Source organism: Nannospalax galili, unplaced genomic scaffold (genome assembly GCF_000622305.1).
Source record: "Nannospalax galili isolate Female #2095 unplaced genomic scaffold, S.galili_v1.0 scaffold627, whole genome shotgun sequence".
Classification (NCBI taxonomy): Eukaryota; Metazoa; Chordata; class Mammalia; order Rodentia; family Spalacidae; genus Nannospalax; species Nannospalax galili.
In genome coordinates, this window is record NW_008355786.1 from 104458 (window position 1) to 125091 (window position 20634).

At 45.0% G+C, this 20634-nt stretch overlaps 1 protein-coding gene across 5 annotated transcripts in view; it reads right to left on the minus strand.

The window, feature by feature from the left end:
- Il16 (interleukin 16) overlaps nucleotides 1-20634 on the minus strand; it is a 114102-nt gene that overhangs the window by 77358 nt on the left and 16110 nt on the right. For all 5 annotated transcript variants that reach the window (XM_029556266.1, XM_008853390.1, XM_008853388.2 and 2 more), the window contains exon 2: nucleotides 14070-14482. In XM_029556266.1, coding sequence (XP_029412126.1) covers nucleotides 14070-14482 — 413 coding nt within the window. The remainder of the gene's footprint in view (nucleotides 1-14069; nucleotides 14483-20634) is intronic.

Consider the following 20634-nt stretch of genomic DNA (forward strand, 5'->3'; position numbering starts at 1 on the left):
ATATAGAACTGGAAATACCTTGGTCCAGGCTCTTCTGGCTTTCATAGTTTTCATTGATAAGTCAGCTGTAATTCTGATGGGCTTTCCTTTGTATGTGACTTGTTTTTCTTTTGCTGCTTTCAGTATTCTCTCTTTGTTCTGTACATTTAGTGTTTTTACTATGACATGTCGTGGGGAGTTTCTTTTCTGATCCTGTCTGTCTGGTGTTCTGTGTGCTTCCTGCATTTGTATGGGAATGTCTTTCCTTAATTTCGGGAAATTCTCTTCTACAATCCTGTTTAAGATCTGGTCAACACCATTAACCAGAAATTCTTCTCCTTCCTCTATTCATATGATCCATAGATTTGGTCTTTTCATGGTGTCCCACATCTCTTGCATATTCCATTCCTGTGTTTCTTTAAAATTTTCCATAATCCTTGCTTGAGTGGTCCAGTTCTTCAACTTTATCATCCAGTGTTGATATTCTGTTTTCCATTTCATTCATTCTAGTGGTGAGGCTTTCCCCTGTTGTTTCAAGTTGGCTTATTGAGTTTTGCACTTCCTTCTTCATTTCTACCTGAGTTTTCTTTAACGTTTCCGTCTCTTTTGTGAATTCATTCAGAAGTTTATCCTTATCTTCTTTTAGCTCTTTGATTTGTTTGTGTGTTCTTTAAATTCGTTGAATTCCTTGATCATGTTTATGATTGTTCTTTTAAATTCAGTGTCCTGGGTTATCTCTAGGTGGTTCTCCTTGTAGAACTCTTCTACAGGACTGGTGGAGTTTGATGGGGACATAGTGTTTTGGCTTTACATTTTATTATTCTTTTATTATGATTTTGGCATGTGAATTTCTTTTGTTGTTTATGATTCTGATATGATAAAGCTGGTTGGTACAGGGTTCAGGTTCTCTCAGGTTTAATTTGGAGGGAACTGATGGCTTCAGATCAGCTATTCAGGAGTACCCACAGAAGTCCAATTCAGGTTCCTGTCAGGTACACTCAGGCTTCCTTCACCACATGGAGGCAGGATTTGGGTGCTCTCAGGCAGTTTTCTGGGTTCTCAGCCCCTATGCCACAGTGAGGCCTGAGGGAGGCCAGAACTCTCTTGCAGTCTGCCAACATCAGAGCTGCTACACCAATGGAGGTTGAAACCCACCCTCTCAGGCTGTCTGCTAGGATCTCAGCCTTAGCCTACCAAAGCCAGATCTGCCCTGGGGCCTTGGTGGAAGGGCTCACAAAATCCCAAGTAGGGAGATGGGTATGGCGCAATTAGCAGAAGCTCACCACCATGTGGAGGCAGGATCCAGGGGCTTTCAGGCAGTCCCCTGGGTTCTCAGCCTCTCTGCCAAAGGGAGGCCAAAGGGAGGCCAGAACTCTGCACTATCTGGTGGTCTGCTGAGTTCAGAGCTGCTACACCAGTGGAAGCTGAAACCCACTCTCTGAGGCTGTCTCTTAATGAAATATTTTAAAGATCCCAAAATTAAAAATATAATGTATTTCAATGAAATGTTTTAAAGATCCCAAAATTAAAAATATAATGTATTTCAAATATGATGGGATCCCATGAGGCCTTAAGCATTTCCTTACACTCCCCTCAGCTCATAGTGAAGCCCAACTCTTCCTGCCTACAGCTGACACCCAGAATTTATTCTTCAATGGAAACACCTATTTTTTTTGTTTGTTTGTTTGCTGTTTCAAGTACTGTGGTAGAAACTAGGGTGCAAGGTAAGGGGGAGATGAAGGAAAGCTTCAGGTTGGATGCTTTATTGAAACTCTATTTCTCCCAAGAGCTCACAAGTGGAAGGCTTGGCCTTCAGCACAGCAGTATTCAAAGGTAAGGCCTTTGGGACACTATTGGATCTTGAGGCCTCTGACCTCATTAGTGGGTTACCCCATTTGAAGATTCATGGCTTAATAGATTTGGACAGAGGGACTTTGTTACAAAAGTGCACTCTCTACTCCACTTGCCACTTGATGAACAGCCTCCTGCTCAACCTCAGACAGCCACAATCGTGATGTTCTACCCCACGATGAGTCCACGAGCAACTGAAAGTACCATGGGCTGGAACCTCCAAATTCATGAAACCAAATAAACTTTCCTCTTTAAGTTGATTATCTCACATATTTTGTCACAGTCATGGAAAACTGGCTAACAGACTGGGCCATAAGGATGGCTAAGGCTCAGGGTCATGAGAAAGAGTGAGGAACGTATAGCAGTCAGAGATGGCAGTACGGTCAAAGGCTTAGAGGCAGCAAGCAGGGGGCTGCATGTAGAGAAACCTCACTGGGCTGTAACCTACATGAAAAGAACAATGTTGGGCATCGGAGCCAGAAAGACAGCTGCTTTGCTGATTCTTCCCCATGTGCTTTTTTCTCCTTCTCTGTAGGCAGACTCCACCAGCCAAATGGGGTCTTGACAGAATCTATGGGATTCAAAATGCCAACTAAAAAGTCAGTTTCTAAACGAATATTTCCAAATCTCTAAGCATTGGAAACAGCAAGTAGAAATCACATGGAATTTGGACAAACATCAGCAAGTGGGCATGAGTCATGCCAGTGGGCAGTTCCTCCCCTCTTCCTGTACTTGGATCACCCTTACCTCCCTCCATATCCCTCCACATATTCAGGAGATGCAGCAGCTATGTGGGAGTCCTGGAAGCCCAAGCTGCCCTCACAGTGGCTGCTCTCAGCACCCACAAGTGGCTCTTCTGTGGCAGGAAGAGGCAAGCAGCCAGAGGATCTGGTTTCCTGCTTGCCAAGGAAGCTTGGGCCTCAAGCCACAGGCTGAGCTGCTCCTAGGAAGCACAGTGAAGGAACCAGTCTGCCCAGAGAGGCTTGACTGCCACCCTCCCCCCGCACCCACAGTGCATGCCAGAAATGCAGACCGTTGAGCTGACCTCATTGCCACTGAGTCACGCTACATGAGTGGTGACTCTGCCTAACCAATATTTTGAATTTGTGAAGAAAAGCAGGATGTTCCACACTGGATCAAAGCATTTTTACATCCTTTCAGGATGGCAGTTCTGGAGGGGCAGGACCTCCCACACATCAGTTCTCAAGGCTGCTGTCCTCCCAGCCTGAAAACCATTGACTCCAGCATCCAGCCAGAGGATCCCCACAGCAATGTCCAATGTAAGCTCAGATGTTGGCTCAAAAAGGGGACATGCCAACAGACTCTGTGCCTTAAGGGTGGCCTCATTATGCTGATTTATGCAACAAGTCCTCATATAAATACTTATTGGGCAATTATTATATGCCAATTCCCAGTCTCAACAAGTTCTGTGTCTTCACAGTACCTTAAAAAGAGTATCAACTCCAAAGAACACCAAGCAAATAAACAGGGTGTCAGGGCTAAGGCATGACCTGCTAATAGCCAGCCAGAGAGGAAGTGAGAGGCAAATGTGAGTGGTGGCATCAAGTTTCATTGTGAGAGCTTGTGCACCAACCCCTTTCCTACCCTGGTGTATACCATCCTGAGCAGATCATAGCATGGGTATGGGCAGCCTTAGGCTGGAGGGTCCAAGGCTTGCTGGAGGAGGGCAGTGAAGACAGACCTGCAGGTGTCCACATGCTTGACCTAAGCCCTTTATGATGATGGACAGTGGGGGTGGCAAGAGAGACGATAATGTTTGGCAGGTATTTCTATATTTATATTTTAGAGGTTAAAATAATCAAAGAAAAGTCATGGGCTGGAGAGATGGCTCAGTAGTTAAGAGCACTGGCTGCTCCTGCAGAGGAACTGGGTTTGATTCTTATCACCCACATGGCAGCTCACAACCTCCTGTAACTCCAGTTCCAGGGGATCCAACACTCTCTTCTAGGCCCCACAGGCATTGCACACATATGATGCACTTACATACATGTGGCAAACATTTATATACATAAAATAAAAATAAATTTTAAACAATCAAAGAAAAGGCATAACTAACAAGCTAATCCAAAAGGAAACAGAGTAAGAATATATTTATCTAAAAGAAGGCAAGAATATAAATATGAAACTACTGGGACAACTAGAAACCAAGTTAAGACCGTAGATGTAGATATAAACACACCTGAAATTACATTGCACATAGACAAATGTAAGACAAAGAGTGTAATGTTGAAGGAAAATATGTCATTGTCCACTGCTTACATAAGCAATACCTTCCATATATGGACACAGGTTGCAGATGAAGAGGGAAAAGGATGAGCCTTGCAGACGCTAGCCAATGACTGGTAAGTACAGCTGAACTAATTAGCAGATAAAATTTGAACAAAAATCACCACTAGAGAAAAGATGGATGCTTCAAAATTCTAAGAGTGTTAGCCCACCAGGAAAGTACAAATGTTAAAAAAAAAAAACTTGTGCAAATAAAGCTTTCAAAATTCTAAGAGTGTTAGCCCACCACCCACCAGGAAATGTTAAAAAAAAAAAACTTGTGCAAATAAAGCTGAAGATTCAAAATACATACCACAATAACTGACAAAATGGAAAGGATTAAATGAACAAACCTACAGTCGTAACGGAAGGCTTTTACCTATTTCTTTTGGTAATTAAAGAGCTAGAATTGAGAAAAGGAATAAAGATCTGGAAAACGTAAGTTATCAAATTTAACTTATGCAGCTATATACAGTGCTGCTCCTCCACAATGATCCCTGAGCGTTGGGAGGCAGAGGTTTGAGATAGATGTCCTGTTCAGGGGTAGACTCTCTGCTGCTTCTTGTTCTCTGCACATTGGTCAATTGTGGGTTTCTGCGTTAATCAACATCCGCTGCATAAGGAAACTTCTCTGGTGAGAGTTAAGACTTACAGTCATCCTATTTGTAAAGGTTGCATTGAAAATGCCTCACTTAGGGTTAAGCATCTTACAGACACTTATCCTCTGTGTTTGACCAGTTCTGGAACTCTGTAATAGTCTCCATGTATTGCAAAAAGAAGGCCTCTTCAATGAGAAGTGAAAGGTACAAGCTAGTCAGGCACTCTCGGGCAACCTCAGTGGGCTGGGCCAACTATTTTTGTTTTAAACAGAGCACCAATATTAGCTTAACACTCCTGGGGAACATAAAGATCAAAGTATTTGTAATATGAGAAATCAGATCTGGGCATTACAAGAAAGGACAGTTTTAGGTTAGATCCTCTCAGAAATACAAATGACGTCAATCAAAATATTAGCATATCAAATGAAAAATCGTATTTAAAAGATAACATATGATAACTAAATTGAATTTATTTAAGGAATGCAAAACTACTTTAATATTCAACGAATTCAGTCCCTGGACATGGTGATGTAAGTCTGTCACCCCAGTACTTGGGAGGTACAGGGCTAGAGGATCAGGAGTTCAAGGTCATCCTCAACTACATAGTGAGTTCAAAGTCAAGCTGGGCTACATGAGACCCTGGCTCAAAAAGCCAAAACAAACAAATTTTAAGTCAATCGATGTAATTTACCATAGCCATAGAAATATCCATATATCATTCAATAAAATGCAGAAAAAATAGTTTAGTAAAATTCCTTTAACAGTTCAGGGGGACCAATGGAAATAAATATCCTTGAAACTGTAAATATAGGGAGAACCACTTAAGCTAATAAACACTGTCTGAAAAAACCTACAGCAAACAGTGTGCTTAAGATATAACAATAATAGAACTTTCTTTCTGATATCAAGAATGATGTCTCAGGACTTCAGGCCAACATTACACTGCAGGCCCTGTTGTCAAAATGTGGAGTAAAAAGTATCAAATATGGGAAGAGAGAAATGGAGCTGTAATTAATTCTTCAATAATGTCAGACAAAGATGGAATATGGTGAAAAATCAAACCAACAAAAACCATCAAACTTTGGAGAAAAACATCCTGTAAATAGACTGGAGGATTTGATATTGTAACAATGTGAGCTTTTCAAACTGATCTATGGAGTCAGTAAAAGTCCCAGCAGGTTAACCAAGTAGGAAGATCAAAGCTGGGAAAGTGCAAGAGTGACACGCATGTCCAGATATAAAAAAAATAAAAATCTTGCTTTAAGTTTACAGTAATTAAAACTGTGCACGATTTAGTACAAGAATAGAAAATGTAAAATACTAAGCTGGGTGTGGTGGCACTCACCTTTAATCCAAGCACTTGGGAGTAAGAGGCAGGTAGATCTCTGGGGTTCAAGGCCAATCTGCCCTACATAAATGAGTTCCAGGCCAGCCAGGGCTACATAATGAGACCCTGTCTCAAAACAACACAGGGGCTGAGGAGATGGCTCAAGGGTTAAGAGCACTGGCTGCTCTTCAGAAGACCCAGGTTCAGTTCCCAGCACCCACATGGCAGCTAACAACCATTCCTAATTACATGTGCTAGTTTAAATGACAATGTCCCCCATAGACTCCAAGTATTTGGACATTTTGTCCCCAGTTGGTGGCGCTGTTTTGGGAGGCCTTAGAAGTGTGGCCATACTGGAGGAAGCACATCACTGAGGGCAGGCTTTGAGAGTTCTTAAGACTTCCCAGATCTCAAGTCACTCCCTTGCTTCCTGTGCCTGCTTGAAGATGTGAGGAACTGTACGCTAAATAAACTCTTCCTTTTATAAGTTCCCTTGGTCACAGTGTTTCTATCACAGCAACAGAAAAGTAACTAATACACTACAGTTCCAGGGAATCTGATGACCTCTTCTGACCTCTGTAGGCATTGCACAACATGGGTGCACATACATACATGCAGGCATACACAGAAAATAAAAATACTATTTAAAAGCAAAACAAAACAAAAAAGTAAAAGACTGTTAGATCAAAATAGAGACCAAAAGTAGATGAATATGTATGGTCTATTTATTTATATACTTACTTACATTTTTTTTATTCAAGATCTCTAGCTCAGGATGGCTTTACCTCATATGTAACTGAGAATGATCTTGAACTCCTGATCTTCCTGCCAGCACCTAGGATTATAGTCCTGCACCACAACACCTGATTTTATTTGGTTCTGGTGATGAACTCAGGGTTTTATGAATGCTAAGCAAGCATTCTACCAACTGAGCCACATTCCCAGCACTGGTCTTTGTCTTACAAGAAGTGACACTAATGTGGGTGGACCCAGAGCAGACTTTCCAAAACAGGGTGTTGGTCAGTGGGCCATCTACATAGAACCAAGAGTAGCCTTGCCCTCACATCATACAAAGATAGATTTCATAGGAATTAAAGACCCAAATGCAGACTGGAAAACCACAAAGCTTCTAGTGAAAAAATCTTTACACCATGGGGACCCACAGTGATTTCTTTGGACAGCAGTTTTTGTGAGTCTTGGGTGAGGTTTGGCTCACAGTGTAGAGAGGTGTTACCCTGCACTCCTGCAGAGTCAGGGAGTCCACAGAAACCTCACAGCCTTGGGAATATCTTGTGATAAGTGATGGTAAGTGATAAGCCAGTAGGAAAGCAGGGAGATCAGTGACCACCAAGACAGTGACACACTGACTGAGGTGAGGACTGTCCCCAAGCCTCATTACACCTTCATGGTGTAATGCTAAGCAGTGACATTTGGGTCAAGGCTGGTGACTGTGCAACACTAATATGGGCACATTTTGAGCTGTGTGCAGAGTGGCACTTGATAACTGAAAGTTTTCTCCCTCTCCCAGGAAATGCATGAATATTCAAAACCTTTCCCACCAAATGAAATGCCTGTCTATGCGTATGCTCTGCCTGTGAGGGAAGCAGCCACACGTTTTCTATAACAAACGTTCATTTTTCTTTCACTAGTCCATGTCTGATTTTTGGTGTGTTTTTCTTGCTTTGTTCTGTTTTGTTTGATTTGATTTGATTTGGTTTGGTTGAGACAGCGTTCTCCTGTAGCCCCAGTTGGCCTAGAGCTTGCTATATAGACCAGGCTGGGCTCAGTCATACAGAGATCAGCCTGCCTCTGCTTCCCAAGTACTGGGCAATGTCTGATTTTTATCTTATGAGAAAAAGAAGGATCCACTTAGCAATAGACTCTGCCACCTCCTTAGTCTCTCCTCTCCTCACTATCTTCCTCTGCACCTCCACCTTCATCCCTGCCTATACCCCCACTCCTCTGTTCCCTCCTAAGTCTCCAAGGAGGCACTAGCCATGTCTCCCTGGAGAGGCTGACAGGGGAGACTTCTACTGGCTTGAATCACCTGCTTGTCCCTAAGACTGCTCAGCTCACAGTAATTTAGGGGGACTCATTCCCATCTAAGGAGGTTCCACAGTAAGGCATGATTACACTCACTGCTCTGGGGAAATGAAAAGTAATGACTGTGAGTCTCTCCGAGTCTTCCATCCCAGTGAGGCTGTTGGGAGATGGAACAAGTGGGAGGTGTTGGGGTTGTGAGAGTGGAGCTTCTAAGAGTGGTGTGGATTAGAGAATTGGTTAGTTTGTCACCGCAGCAGGTTGTTAGAAGGCAAATATGATCCTTTTGTCTCTTCAGGAAGTGAAATACTTAGCGTGCTCCTTCAGACCTGCCGTCCTGTTAAAAGGCAGCATGACTGCCCTGACCAAGGGCACTGTGTCCTCAGGCTTCCTAGACTCCAGAACAGTAGCAACATTTCTTTCTTGCTTGTTGTATCATTATTGTGTTGGGCGTTTTGTTTTGTTTTGGTTTTGTTTTGTTGTGTTATGTTTTGTTTTGTTTTGTTTTGTTTGTTTTGTGAGAAAGGCTCGCACTAGGCTGGCCTGGAACTCACAATTCTCCATTTGCCTCTACCTCCTGGGTTCTGAAGACAACTTCTTTTCTTTGTAAGTTATCCAGTCTGTAGTATTTTGTTACAGGAAGAGAAAACTGACCAGTCACTATCCTGGAAGTCTCTGTCTAGGACACAATTCCTCTACTCTTCATCCTCTACATGGAACTGTTATTTAAAAATAAGATGAGCAAAGTCATAGGTTGGAAGAAGGGAGAGGATTAATTACATTTACACCTGTCTCTTCTAGACAAGTTGCCTGAGAGTATGGTATCAAATTTCTTTCTTTATCTCCAGAGACTAGAACAAAACAATTGCTTTCCAGTGTTTGAAGAGACTGGAAGTAAAGAATGAGGGTGAAAAAGAGGGGAGAGAGAGAGGGGAGATAGAGACAGAAACAGAGACAGAGAGGCCGTCTGTCCCTAGATGATTTTCTTCCCTTGGCCTCGATAGTCTCCTGAAAAGGCATTAAAATGTTCTTTCAAGATGGGGTGGCTCACTTGACAGAGTCCTTGGCTAGTATTTGGGAGGCCCTGGGTTGGATCCCCAGCACTGCTTAAACCAGGAGTGATAGTGTACACCCTAGAGGTAGATGCAGGAAGACCAGAAATTCAAGGTCAGCCTTGGCCAAATAGTATGCTTAAGGCCAGCCTAGTTTATGTGAGGTTCTGTGAGAAAGAAAGAAAGATAAAAAGAAAGGAAGGGAGAGAAGGAAGAAAAGAAAAAGGAAGAAATTTAAAATTGTAAAATACTCTTTGCATTTTGAAAAAGACAGGAATTCCTTTCCAAGTGTCGGTGTTATCCACTGAGGTTCTTGGTTGGGAAACCTGGCTTTCAATATTACTGCTACTCAAGTCTGACTCCAGATGTGAAGTTTGAGGAGCAAGTGCCTATCAGGTACACGATGCCCACTCCTACCCATGTGTTCACTTTAACACTCCTGTGGTCCCTTCCAGCTTTGGCACACTCTCAGGCAGGAATCTAATCAGCGCTGGGTGTGCCATATACAACCATCCAAAGAGGCTTTTTTTTTTTAAGTTGGCTGATTACGCAACTTCCTCTTCTTTAATTTTCACATTAGGCGTTTCTAGAGCAGACGTCACAAGGGCTCTTCCAGATGTTATTTTGAAATCGGTGTAACCAAGGCATTGCTGGAAGCTAAGGAGTCCATCTGGGCCAACTGAGTCATGCCTAAGCATAGGGCCGTTCTGTTGAGGGGAGGGAAGGAGCCCAGGGTGGGGACTGGTGTGTCCCTGCTGGAAGGAAGAAGTGGGTGGCTGTGAGTTGCTCTTAGGAACCTCCACAAAAAGTATAAGGGCCAGCTGTGGCCTTTGACCTCTCTGATTTGGTATCTCTGATGAAGAGGGGGCTCAGACAACCAACACACTCACAAGGCATTGATGGGTCTTTAAGGTTCACCTGTGTTCCTTTAAAAGGACCCAGATCTCCAGCCCTCAGCCAGACAGTATTCCTCTCTTTGTTTCTGACTCACATCTGACCAGCCTTGTCCTCCACCCTAGCATACCTTGGCACAGCCTCCACCTGGCTCATGGTCCCTTTCACATCAGTACTTCTCCCTACAGTCCATACTTCCATCCTGTATCACCCTGCTTTCCACAGTCACCTGCCCGGACACCCCTCCCCAAATCAAGGAGCCTGGCATATCCACACCCTGCCCTGATCCATACCCCACCCTGAACCATACCCTGCCCTGACCACAGTGGAAACCACGATGATCTGGTCCATTCCTGTCTCCTTCATCAGTCTGTGAGCACTGTGAGAGCTACAACTCCTGGCCACTGCATGGCACTTCAGAGGGATTCAATAAATGTTACTGACTTCGTTATTTAATTACTCAGAATCAGTGTTCTCAGTCTCAAAAATAGAACCGATAATATTTATCAAGTAGTTACTATGTGTACTGTAGTGGCACAGATGAGCAGTCTCAAGAAAATACCTGCAATTTTATCATCATAGGATCCATATGAGCTATGTACCATCACTGGTAGTCAAAATTTAGTGGATAAGAAAACTGAGACTTGGAGAAAGTGAATTGTTCAGGATTGGACAGATGGTAAATGGTGAGTTAGGGTCCAACCTTAGACAATCAGATTAGGGAGCCCACACCCTTAACCCAAGGCTGCTGAAGACAGGGCTATGACTGCCCTCCTAGGGTTTTGGTGGACAAAGGACAAGGAGATAAGCATGGTGAATTTTTTAAAAGTATATGGCACATGAGCTGAGACGGCTCAGCAGTTCAGAGCACTGGCTGCTCTTGCAGAGGACCCTGCTTCGGTCCCCAGCACATACATGGAGGCTAACAATTGTTTGTTAACTCCAGTTCCAGGCAATCCAAGGCTCACTTGTGACCTCCAAGGGTATTGCACAACACAACACGGATGCATTTACACACATACAGGAAATACACTTATACACATAAAATAAAAATAACAAATAAAATATTTTAAAGTATATAGCGTATGAGAGTCATAAAAAGATTTTTTTAAAGAAAAGAAAAAAAAGGTAAAGTTTGCCCCAGTGTCTTTGCCCCCTCTCAGTCATCTCCCTTTCCTACTCCTAATCTTTGTTGTCTGGCTTTCCCCGATGCCTTCCTTGCCTTCTGAAGCTGGACAGGTGTACCAAAGGAGCCTCAAACATGCCCATCTGTTCCAGCGGCCCAGGCCCAGGCCCTTGGATGTCCTCCCCTCCATCTCTGCTTAAGCAGTCTCCTCCAGCTAGAATCCTTTCCACTAGCCTCTGCCTGGTAAGACGATAACTCATTCATAGAACCACTCTGCTTTTTCTGGCCATATTTCCAGCCCCTGCTGCCTCTCTGCTTAGATACTATACCTCCTTCCCTGAGCTGTTCTAGTTAAAATGTGCAGCTGAGTGAGTCCTCTCATCCCTCACACATATCCTCCATCAGCAAGTCCTTCTAGCTCTGCCTAGACCATAAAGACCTGCCTTGACCATTCTTGGGGTCTTGGTCACTGCCACCTTAGTACAAGCCTAATGACTCTTGGCTTAGGTTACCACTGCACCCTCCCAACAGGCCCACATCACTGTTTCCCAGGACCCAGAGTGCTCCTTTTAAAACAATATGATCACACCACTCCCCAGCTTCCGGTCCCTACAGTAAAGCTCCAAGGTCCTGCGCAGCCCTTGCTCAGGACCCTGGCTGCTGCCTCAGCTTGGCATCCTGCCGTTCTTCCCATTCCTCACAACACACTGTGTTCTAGACTTTTTGATGTTTCATGAGCACACTCCTTTCTTTTTCTTCTTCTTCTTTTTTTTTTATTTTTATTTTTTGAGGCAAAGTTCTGTTGTGTCCCAATATGGACTTGATCATACTACATAACCCAGACTTGCCTAAGCCATCATCTTGCCTTAGGCTCCTAAGTGCCACTCGTGTTCTTTTCTTCCTGTCTTTGCTCATGCTGTCTGAACCCTTGGCTGTGATTCCCTGCCTACAGTGGTCACATGACTCACTCCCACTTTATTCATATCCCTGATCAAGAGTCATGTCAGTAGGGAAGGCTTTTCAATCACCCTTCAAAAGCAACAGCCAAGGGTGTTGGAGAGATGGCTCAGTAGTTAAGAGCAGAGGAAAGGGGTTCAATTCCCAGCACCCATATCATGGCTAACAACCTTCAGTAACTCCAGCTCCAAAGGATCCAATGCCCTCTTCTGGCCTCTGCAGTCATTGCATGACATGGGTGCACTTACATGCATGCAGGCAAAACACTCATACACATAAAATAAAAATACTTTTTAAAAAACCCAGTAGCCACAGTTCCCCAGGACCCACTACTCCCTCATCCTGCTCACTGCCTCTTTATACCCCTTCAGTACTAACTGTATCATCATGCACTGAATTCTTAACATTCGTATCCCTTGGCCAGATGCATACTGCACAGGTGCAATAACAAGGTTCTTTATGGGTAGGATCTGGATTACCATAGTGCCCAGCACGTAGTAAGTGCTCAGGAAATGCTTATGTAATTAAAAGGAAGTGGGTGAACAGCCCATGCTAGGAGTCTGTGGGATTCCCAAATGATTTTGCAATCTCTCTTATCTGAGCTCTCAACTGGATATTTATATTGTCATTAATAAATTTGACTCGTGAACTGGGGATGTAGTCCAGTTGGTAGACTTCTTGCCTAGCATGTAGAAAGCCCTAGGTTTGATCCCCAACAAGGTGTGGTATCCTAGCACTGTAGAGGTAAAGACAGGAGGATAAGAGGTTCATGGTCATCCTTGGTTACATAGCAAATTCAAGGCCAGCCTGGGATGCATGAAATCCTAACTACAGACAAATAAACAACTTTAACTTGCAGTTGGTTATTTTCTCTTCATTCATAGCAAGCTGGGAGCCTGTTCAGCTTACCTGGAATGCATCAGGATGCTGGCTTCATCTTCTGCCCTGTCAGGTGAGCTCAGGATGTAACAGTAGAAACCACCCCATTGTGATGGAACAGCCTGCACTGGGCTAAACCTTAAGGATGCTGCTTGTGTATAGACATTTTGGGAGATTCTGCCTCTACCTGCTCTATAGTGTGGCCTGATGCCCCTTATTATGCAGTAGGGACTTCCTTCTTGAAGGAGGCCAATGTGACAAAGGTTCCAGACCTTCCCAAGACCCAGGAATGTCCTCCCTATCTACTGTTGGATCAGGTGACTACCCAGAGTCTTGGCAATAGGCTGGGGGAGCAACCCCTTGAGGCCTACCCATCTAGTGTGAGCTGCACTAACTCTAAGGTCCAGGTCTCCTTCTTCCAGAGATGGTACAAAGACATAGCACTCCTTAGGGACTAATTACAGTAAGCTCTTTAATCAGCCTGAATGCCCTGACACTTCTTGATTTCCATCACATGAGGACAGCAGAAATTTAAATGCTACCCAACAAGATGGAAAAATTCTGAATTCTGACAAGTCCCTACTTATATTGAAATTGACTGAAAGCACCTGGAAAACACCCATGGTTGCATTCTAGAAGCAAGCTCTCCACCCATTCGCCTTACCCTGTGTGCCCAAGGCCTCTCCTATGCCCAGGGTCCCTGTTTCTCTAAGACTTCAGGACAGGTGTACTTTGAGAACATTCCTATACCCTACCCAGAAGTGCTTGTATAAAGAGAACTTTGTAAGGTACAGACTACTGCACCTAAGCTTTTTCACCGGAAATCTAGACTCAGTGTATCTCCAATTGACACAACATCTCATTGAATCTCTCAGGGAAGGAAGGGTGTTGACTGCACCTGATTCAATCTCAAGGCAATTTCAACGAGTTCCAGGGGATCCTGCCGCAACTTTTGCCTTGCTGCTGGTCACAATGAGAATTCCCTGCTTTCCTGACTTTTGAATAAATGGATTCAAAAGCTCATTCACAAATCAGACACCAGCCATGGGTACTTATAGCCATGCAGATTCTGGGCGTACCTTCATGAAGAACATCCTCCTACAGTGCTTGCCTCGGTCGTTCCCAACTGCTTGGAGTTGAGCAGCCTCTGAGGCCAGGGCCAGATCTGGAATATTGTTGAGCCCAGCCTCTGACGTGTCTGCGAGTTGTGTGGAGGAATGGAGGAGCCCCTCCTTACCCTGGCCCAGCGAAAACTCCAGAGGATCTGGATACTTCTCATCGGGGCTGGAGCTGTCGTCACTGGGCTTGGCATTACAGAGGATCAGAGAGCGGGAGATGGAGCGGAATTTGGTGGATTTTCGGCTCTTTCCGGCGTGGCCGTGGGGCTCCATCCTCAGAGAGGAAGTGAAGCCACGCTTCTTCCTCTCCTGGTCTCTGGACTTTGGCTGATGAATGGCAGCTGAACTGGGCTTAGATGCCACTGCATGAGTCCCTAGAGGAAAGAGGAAATGGGAAGAGGCAGTATGACTTTCTGCTGGCCTTTGGAGCTACACTCGAGTCCTAGAACCATCTAGGAATGCCGGAGAAGCAGGACAGGCAAGACGGATGGATCCCTGAACCTGGCCAGTCTGCAGGCAAAACGAGACTCAGTCAACTCAATGTATTAACATTCTCTCCACATCCCAGGCTCACAGAGACAAAGTCTAAACACTCTTGCCAAACCTTCACCCTCTATACAGAGAAACTGAGTCACAGAAATAAGTGTAAACCCAGGGTGCCAACAAAAGAAGCATGAATCAGTCATGGGGGAGGGTTTAGGAACTGATCATGGACCATGGCTTTGTGAGGCTTTTTAATTTGGAGGCAATCTTTAAATGAAACTCGTCTGTAGAACACAGCAAGGAGCAGGTGAAGGAGGACTGAGCCCACTGGCTTGGGCCACTCATGTCCCTCTGACATTTTCTACAGCATCTCCACAGGAACCCAGAAACCAGAGAACTCAGCACAGGGACTACTGGCATGTTCTACTCTTTGATCCCAGATGAAGACCTCAGTCCCAGGAAGGATGGGAGTCTCGTTCAAAGCTGACCTGTTGGGGCGTATTGAAGTATAAAACCCCTAGCACAACAAGTAGTTCTGATAAACACTTGTGCTCTTCCTCTGGACAGTGTTGACAGGCAGGACTGTCTGAAGGTCTGTTCCCTCAGTTCTCCCTACAGTTCACTCTCCCAGCCTCATAGATCCAGGCTGGCTCCTATATCAGACCCATGGCCAGGCACAGCTTCACCAAGTCACCTCCCCTGGATTCTGTGCCCAGGAGGCAGGTGGCAAAATGGTCTGGCACTGCATCCACAGAAGTTCTGGGTGGGACCCAAGCCACAAAAAAAAGCCTGTTGCCAGAACAACAAATTGTGGGATGCTATTTGTGCAATGCAAAATGGAGTCCGCTGCACAGGGCTTCTAACATTTCATTGCATGGAAACCTTGCCATGTCCCCAGCAGGAGAATGCTTTCTTACCAGACTGTCTGCAACACCCAGCTCATGCACACTATTTTCTTTGTGTGTGTATGTGTGTGTACATGCACGTAAATGTGTGTGCAAGTACATGTAGAGGCCAGAGAATGATTTCGGGTGTCTTCCTCTCTCTATTGCAAAGTCTTATATTCACTCAAATGGTAGGAAAATCCCAGCCTCAAATGGGCTGACCCTGTCCTGATGACTGCGCTTGGTAGTAGGTTTCTAGGTCCTGCAGGCCATACTCACTCTTGAGCAGATTCATACAAGGAAACCTGCATGACAACCAGCCGGGCTTCAGCCCTGGCCAACAACTGTGCTGAGATTCCATAATGACCTCCATCCTGCAATCTCAGGGACGATGACTTACAAATGTCACTGTGGTGTGCTGGGCACTGATTACCATTCCATTCTCATAGAACCCCCTGTAGGCCCCCAAACTATCCTCATTTCCAGAAAGATGACCAAAGCACAGGGTAGTTAAGGTCATGAAACTTCACAGTGGCTGGAGCCTGGGCCTCCACCTGGCTCTCCAAAGCCCCTGATTGCAGCCTCACTCACCTCAGCCCCAGTGTCTCCCTCTTCATGGGGTCTTTACAATAAGCCTGTCAACACATGAAAGTCTCTTCTGTCCTTAGAAACTATCTGATAAGTTAGGCACAGTGGTATAGCACTGGAGAGGTGGAGGCAGGAGGATCTGAACTCGAGGTCAGCCTAAACTATCTAATAACACTGAGGCCAGCCTGAGACGGATGAAACAAACAGATGGCAATCTCGCCCTTCCCTTGTGACTGTCCTTCCAGTCACCCTATCAGACTCTTGAACAAATGCACTGTACTTTCTCTTCTTGAACTCACCACCTCTTCTGCTCCCAGACCAGAGTTTGCTTCCTTCCCTCAAAAGCCACAGAAACATCCCTGCATCAGTTTTGCATCTCAGATGCCTCAGTCTCAAACACAAAGTTCAGAGGCCACAGTCTGCTCATCTGAAACCCACTCCATTATAGGAAGACTATCCAGCAGCAGGTCTGTGGTCTTTGAATTCTTAGAGTTTTCTTGCTCACTAGTAGCTTTTCCTACAGATGTCCACTTTCACATCCCAGTCATCAATGGTACCCCTGTACCACTGCCCCCAGCACAGAATCCTTAGCTTTCTGTCATTTCAGATCACCACAGTAGTAGCTCAATGGTAACAGCACTGTGGATAATAATATAGGTAACCCTCCTTCCATTCAGATGAGCCTCAGTGGGACATATGTGGTGTGTGTGTGTGTGTGTGTGTGTGTGTGTGTGTGGTTTATAGTGTTGTGGGGGGAGGTATGTGTGTTGTTTTCTGTGTGTTTGATATACGTGTGTTGTGTATATGTGTGGTGGGGATAGGGAAGTGGAGGTGTTTCATGTGTGTGTTTTGTATTCACGTGCTTTGTATGTGTGATGTATGTGGTGCATGGGGTGTGTGACAGTATTTGTATGCATGCATTGTGTGTGTTGTGTGTGTGATTATGTGGTGGGAATGTGTGGTGTCTGTTGTATTGAGTGTAGTATGTGGAGGGTGTTGTATGTGTGTGCAATGTACTGTGTGGTGTGTGATATATGTGTGTGGTATGGGGTGTGTATGTTGTATATGTGTGGTGTGGTGTGTGTGTTGTAGAATGTTGCTATATGTGTGTGGTGTGGAGTGTGTATGAGTGTGGTGTGTGTGTTGACTCTGTGGTGGTGTGCAGTGTGTATGTATTGTATTTGTGGAGGGTGGGGGGTATTGTATGTGTGTGTGTCATGGTGTGTGTGTTGCATGTGTGTGTGGTATGGGGTATATGCATTGTGTGGGGGGCATGGGGTGTGTGATGTATGTGTGTGTGGTATGAGTGGTGTGAGTTGTATGTATGTAATGTGGTGTGTGTTGTATGTACATGATATGGAGGAGGGTGAGAGCTAGCATCAGCACATTAACCATTTGAAAATTTGAAAAACAATCAGCTTTGTGTTAAAATCTTTCTAGAATTTTCTGATACTATACAGGGAAGTTATAAATATGAGTTGCTGGGTGCTACTGTATGGAGAGGACCACCAGAGCATGACATTGACATGGAAGGAAAGTTCAGAGGTCATAGAGGTGGGGACAGAAATGGAGAAGAACTAAGAACAGAAGTACGACAGAGTGTGAGCAGAACTAGAGGCTGTCATTCAGCAGCTGGATCCAGCCAGGCCTGAAGCCATGCATTTTACTTAGTTACATAATCAACAGATTTCGGTTTAGGCTTAAAAACATAGCCTGGAGTAAAGGTTCTTCAGTCTGTTGCGGTGGTATAAGGCATGGAAAATAATGGCTTCCTAAGGCCAAGGGAGTCCTAGAGTCTGTTTCCTAAGCTGCTCCAAGCCCAGTCAAAACTTATCTTCAGCTCTGCCCATCCCCCTCATAGCAGCTGGTTCTTCCAGGCATCACCAAACTCCAGAGACTTTGGAAATGTGAACCCCATTCCCCTCCTCCCCACGTCTTTTCCCAACCCACAAGTATCACAGCTGTGGCCAGTCACTCACTGGGCATTTTCCAGAGCAAAGAACCTTTGGGGACCTTTGAGGCCGAGGTGCAAAGCTATGGCTTCCCTTGGCTGACGCGGCTGGCCACGTGCAGAACTTAGGCTGGCAGAGGGTCGGGTTCCTTGGTGGAAACTGCACATCCAAGGGGGATATTTTCAGAGTGTCCAGCAAGTATTGTCAGCTGTCAAAAGCAGTCTTTTCCACAGGGAGTGGCTGTGTCCACAGCTGGCCTCTCCTGGGGACAGTTGGACAATGGGATGGGAGGAATGAGGCAGAGGGGCAAGGCAGTCTCCCTGAACTTAAAAGCAGAGACTGTTCAAAATGAGCCTTGCCATCCCAGAAAATGTCAAAGGGAAGAAACAGTTGGGAGGGCCGAAGTGAAGAGGCCAGAACTGGGCTTGTGTGGAGAGGGCCTTCCTCCAGGCCTGGCACCAAGAGAGACAGAGAGGGGAGCGGGAATAATTGAAAACACAGTGTGGTGGTCACATGGCTCAGTTCAGCCTGGGTGATTGTACTCAGCTATTGCTCCTTCATTCTAACTGTCAGCAGTCCTGGGGGCCGAATGTGCCACTCTTACGGTCCAACTAATGGCCTTTCTCTTACTTGGCCCCAGCCCTGGGAACCCTTGCCAATGTCTTGCCAGGTTCTCTGCATGCCTGGTGAGTAATATCCAAGACAGCTCTGAGGGCCTCTCCACGCAGAAGAGCTCCAGGATGGCAACCCTCAGGAGACTTGCTGCCTTCCTGCCCCAGAGGAGAAAGTCAGAGGCCTGGACCTCTGCTCTGCCCCGTGCTGGGCACTTTCCTCCGTTTTCTCCTCTCCCCTGACCTCCCCTCCCTCCCCTCCTTCCTTCCTTCTTTCCTTTCCTTCCTTATTTGCATGTAGTGTGCTGGGCAAAGCCAACGCTCGAAAAATAGCCACACATTTTTATCTGGGTGAAACATAGTTCTCTCACTGGAGAATTGGAGAGGGTTTTAAATCACCATGTGCGGAAAGGGGAACTCATCTATAAATGTGGTTTACATTTCTGTGTCCTCCCACAGTGTCCTATATCAAAGGAAGTTTTGAAAGTCTGGTCACTCCAGCCCAGGGGATATTATTTTTTTATTATTTATTTATTTTTGGCTTTGAACTGAAAAGTGACTCAGTGATAAAAAATGAAGGAAAAATGTGAATGTCCATCCTTTCCCCAAAGATGTTTACTAGAATGCACAAGAGCCGCAGCTGAGCCTTGCCCTGTATATCTCTCTATATTGTGCATAGGATCAAGAAAGACATGCAGCACTTCTGGGCCTCAGTTTCCCCACTTGTCAAGAGTTGGAGTATTATACTGTCATTTTTCTTTCTCTATTCTGCTACTTCTTGAAGGAGGGAGACACTATCTGGGACCTGACCAGTATCTGTCAGGTAAAGACATTACATGTGACGGACCTATGGCTGGAGCAGGGAAATCATCCCACCTAGGGCCACAGACTGGAAGATTCTAGTGACAGACTGACAGGAGAGTGACAAGAAGCCACTGTGGGCTGATTTCTGGGCAGAACCATCCAGAGACACTCCGGACTAAGGAAATTCCTTAAGACCCCAGCGAGGGTACCTTACACAGGCACTGAACTTTCAGCATCCTAGAAAATGGTCCTGAGTCACCGAGGCAGAAACAGGGCTGGGGCTTCATGGGATGCCTCAGCACCACCCAGATCCTCAGCACAGGGCCAGGCAGGGCAGGGATTCCCTTCCAGCATGCCTTATGAAGCTGGCACGGGCAGAGAACGAACTCATCCAGAAAAATTCCAGAAAGCATGTCCTCCATTATTTCTCTGGAGGGGTTGGTTAAGGTGCAGTCCTTTTGACATCCCCAGGTCTAGGGTCCATGCAGAAATGTCGCTGCAGAATGACATGAGTGACTGACTATACAAAGCCACACAGCATCTCCACACAGTGTCTCCACACCATGTCTCAACACAGCACACTCGTTTACAAAATGACAAGCAGAGATACAAAAATAACACCGAAGTCTTGTCACTGGAGCCAACTTTATCTCAATGGTGGATCTGACACTTACTTCTACTAACTTGAGCAAGGCACGGCATCCTTTTACTGCTCAGTCACCCATAAAATGGAGATGACTGTGCTAAACACTGGGAATTCTAAAGAAAATAATTCAGAGACATACTAAACTTGCTTGCTTGGCACATTGCACAGAAGTCATAAATTAGTTTTATAAACTTTGTCTCTATTTTTTAAAAATATTTTTATGAAGAAGCACCAAACTTTTAACCACTTTTGGGAGATAAAGCAATTTTCTGGGAAATGTATTTATAAGAAGCCTTTCCTTTCTGCAGAATAATTTTCTGTGCTTTATTTCTTTTTATAGCACTCATGCCTCACAATTATGATCAGAAAAATCGAGGTTTTTGTTTTAGGAAACAAAATATAAAATAAGGTCTAATTTTTATCATCTGGTGGCTCTGAAAGAAATTTCCTCAAATTCCAAAATATCTGTCAGAAATTTTTTTCTAGGATTGCCATAGGTTTTTAGAGGAAGTTTCGGAGAAAGTCTTATCACCCAGGAGAACTTTTGAATTGCTTTGT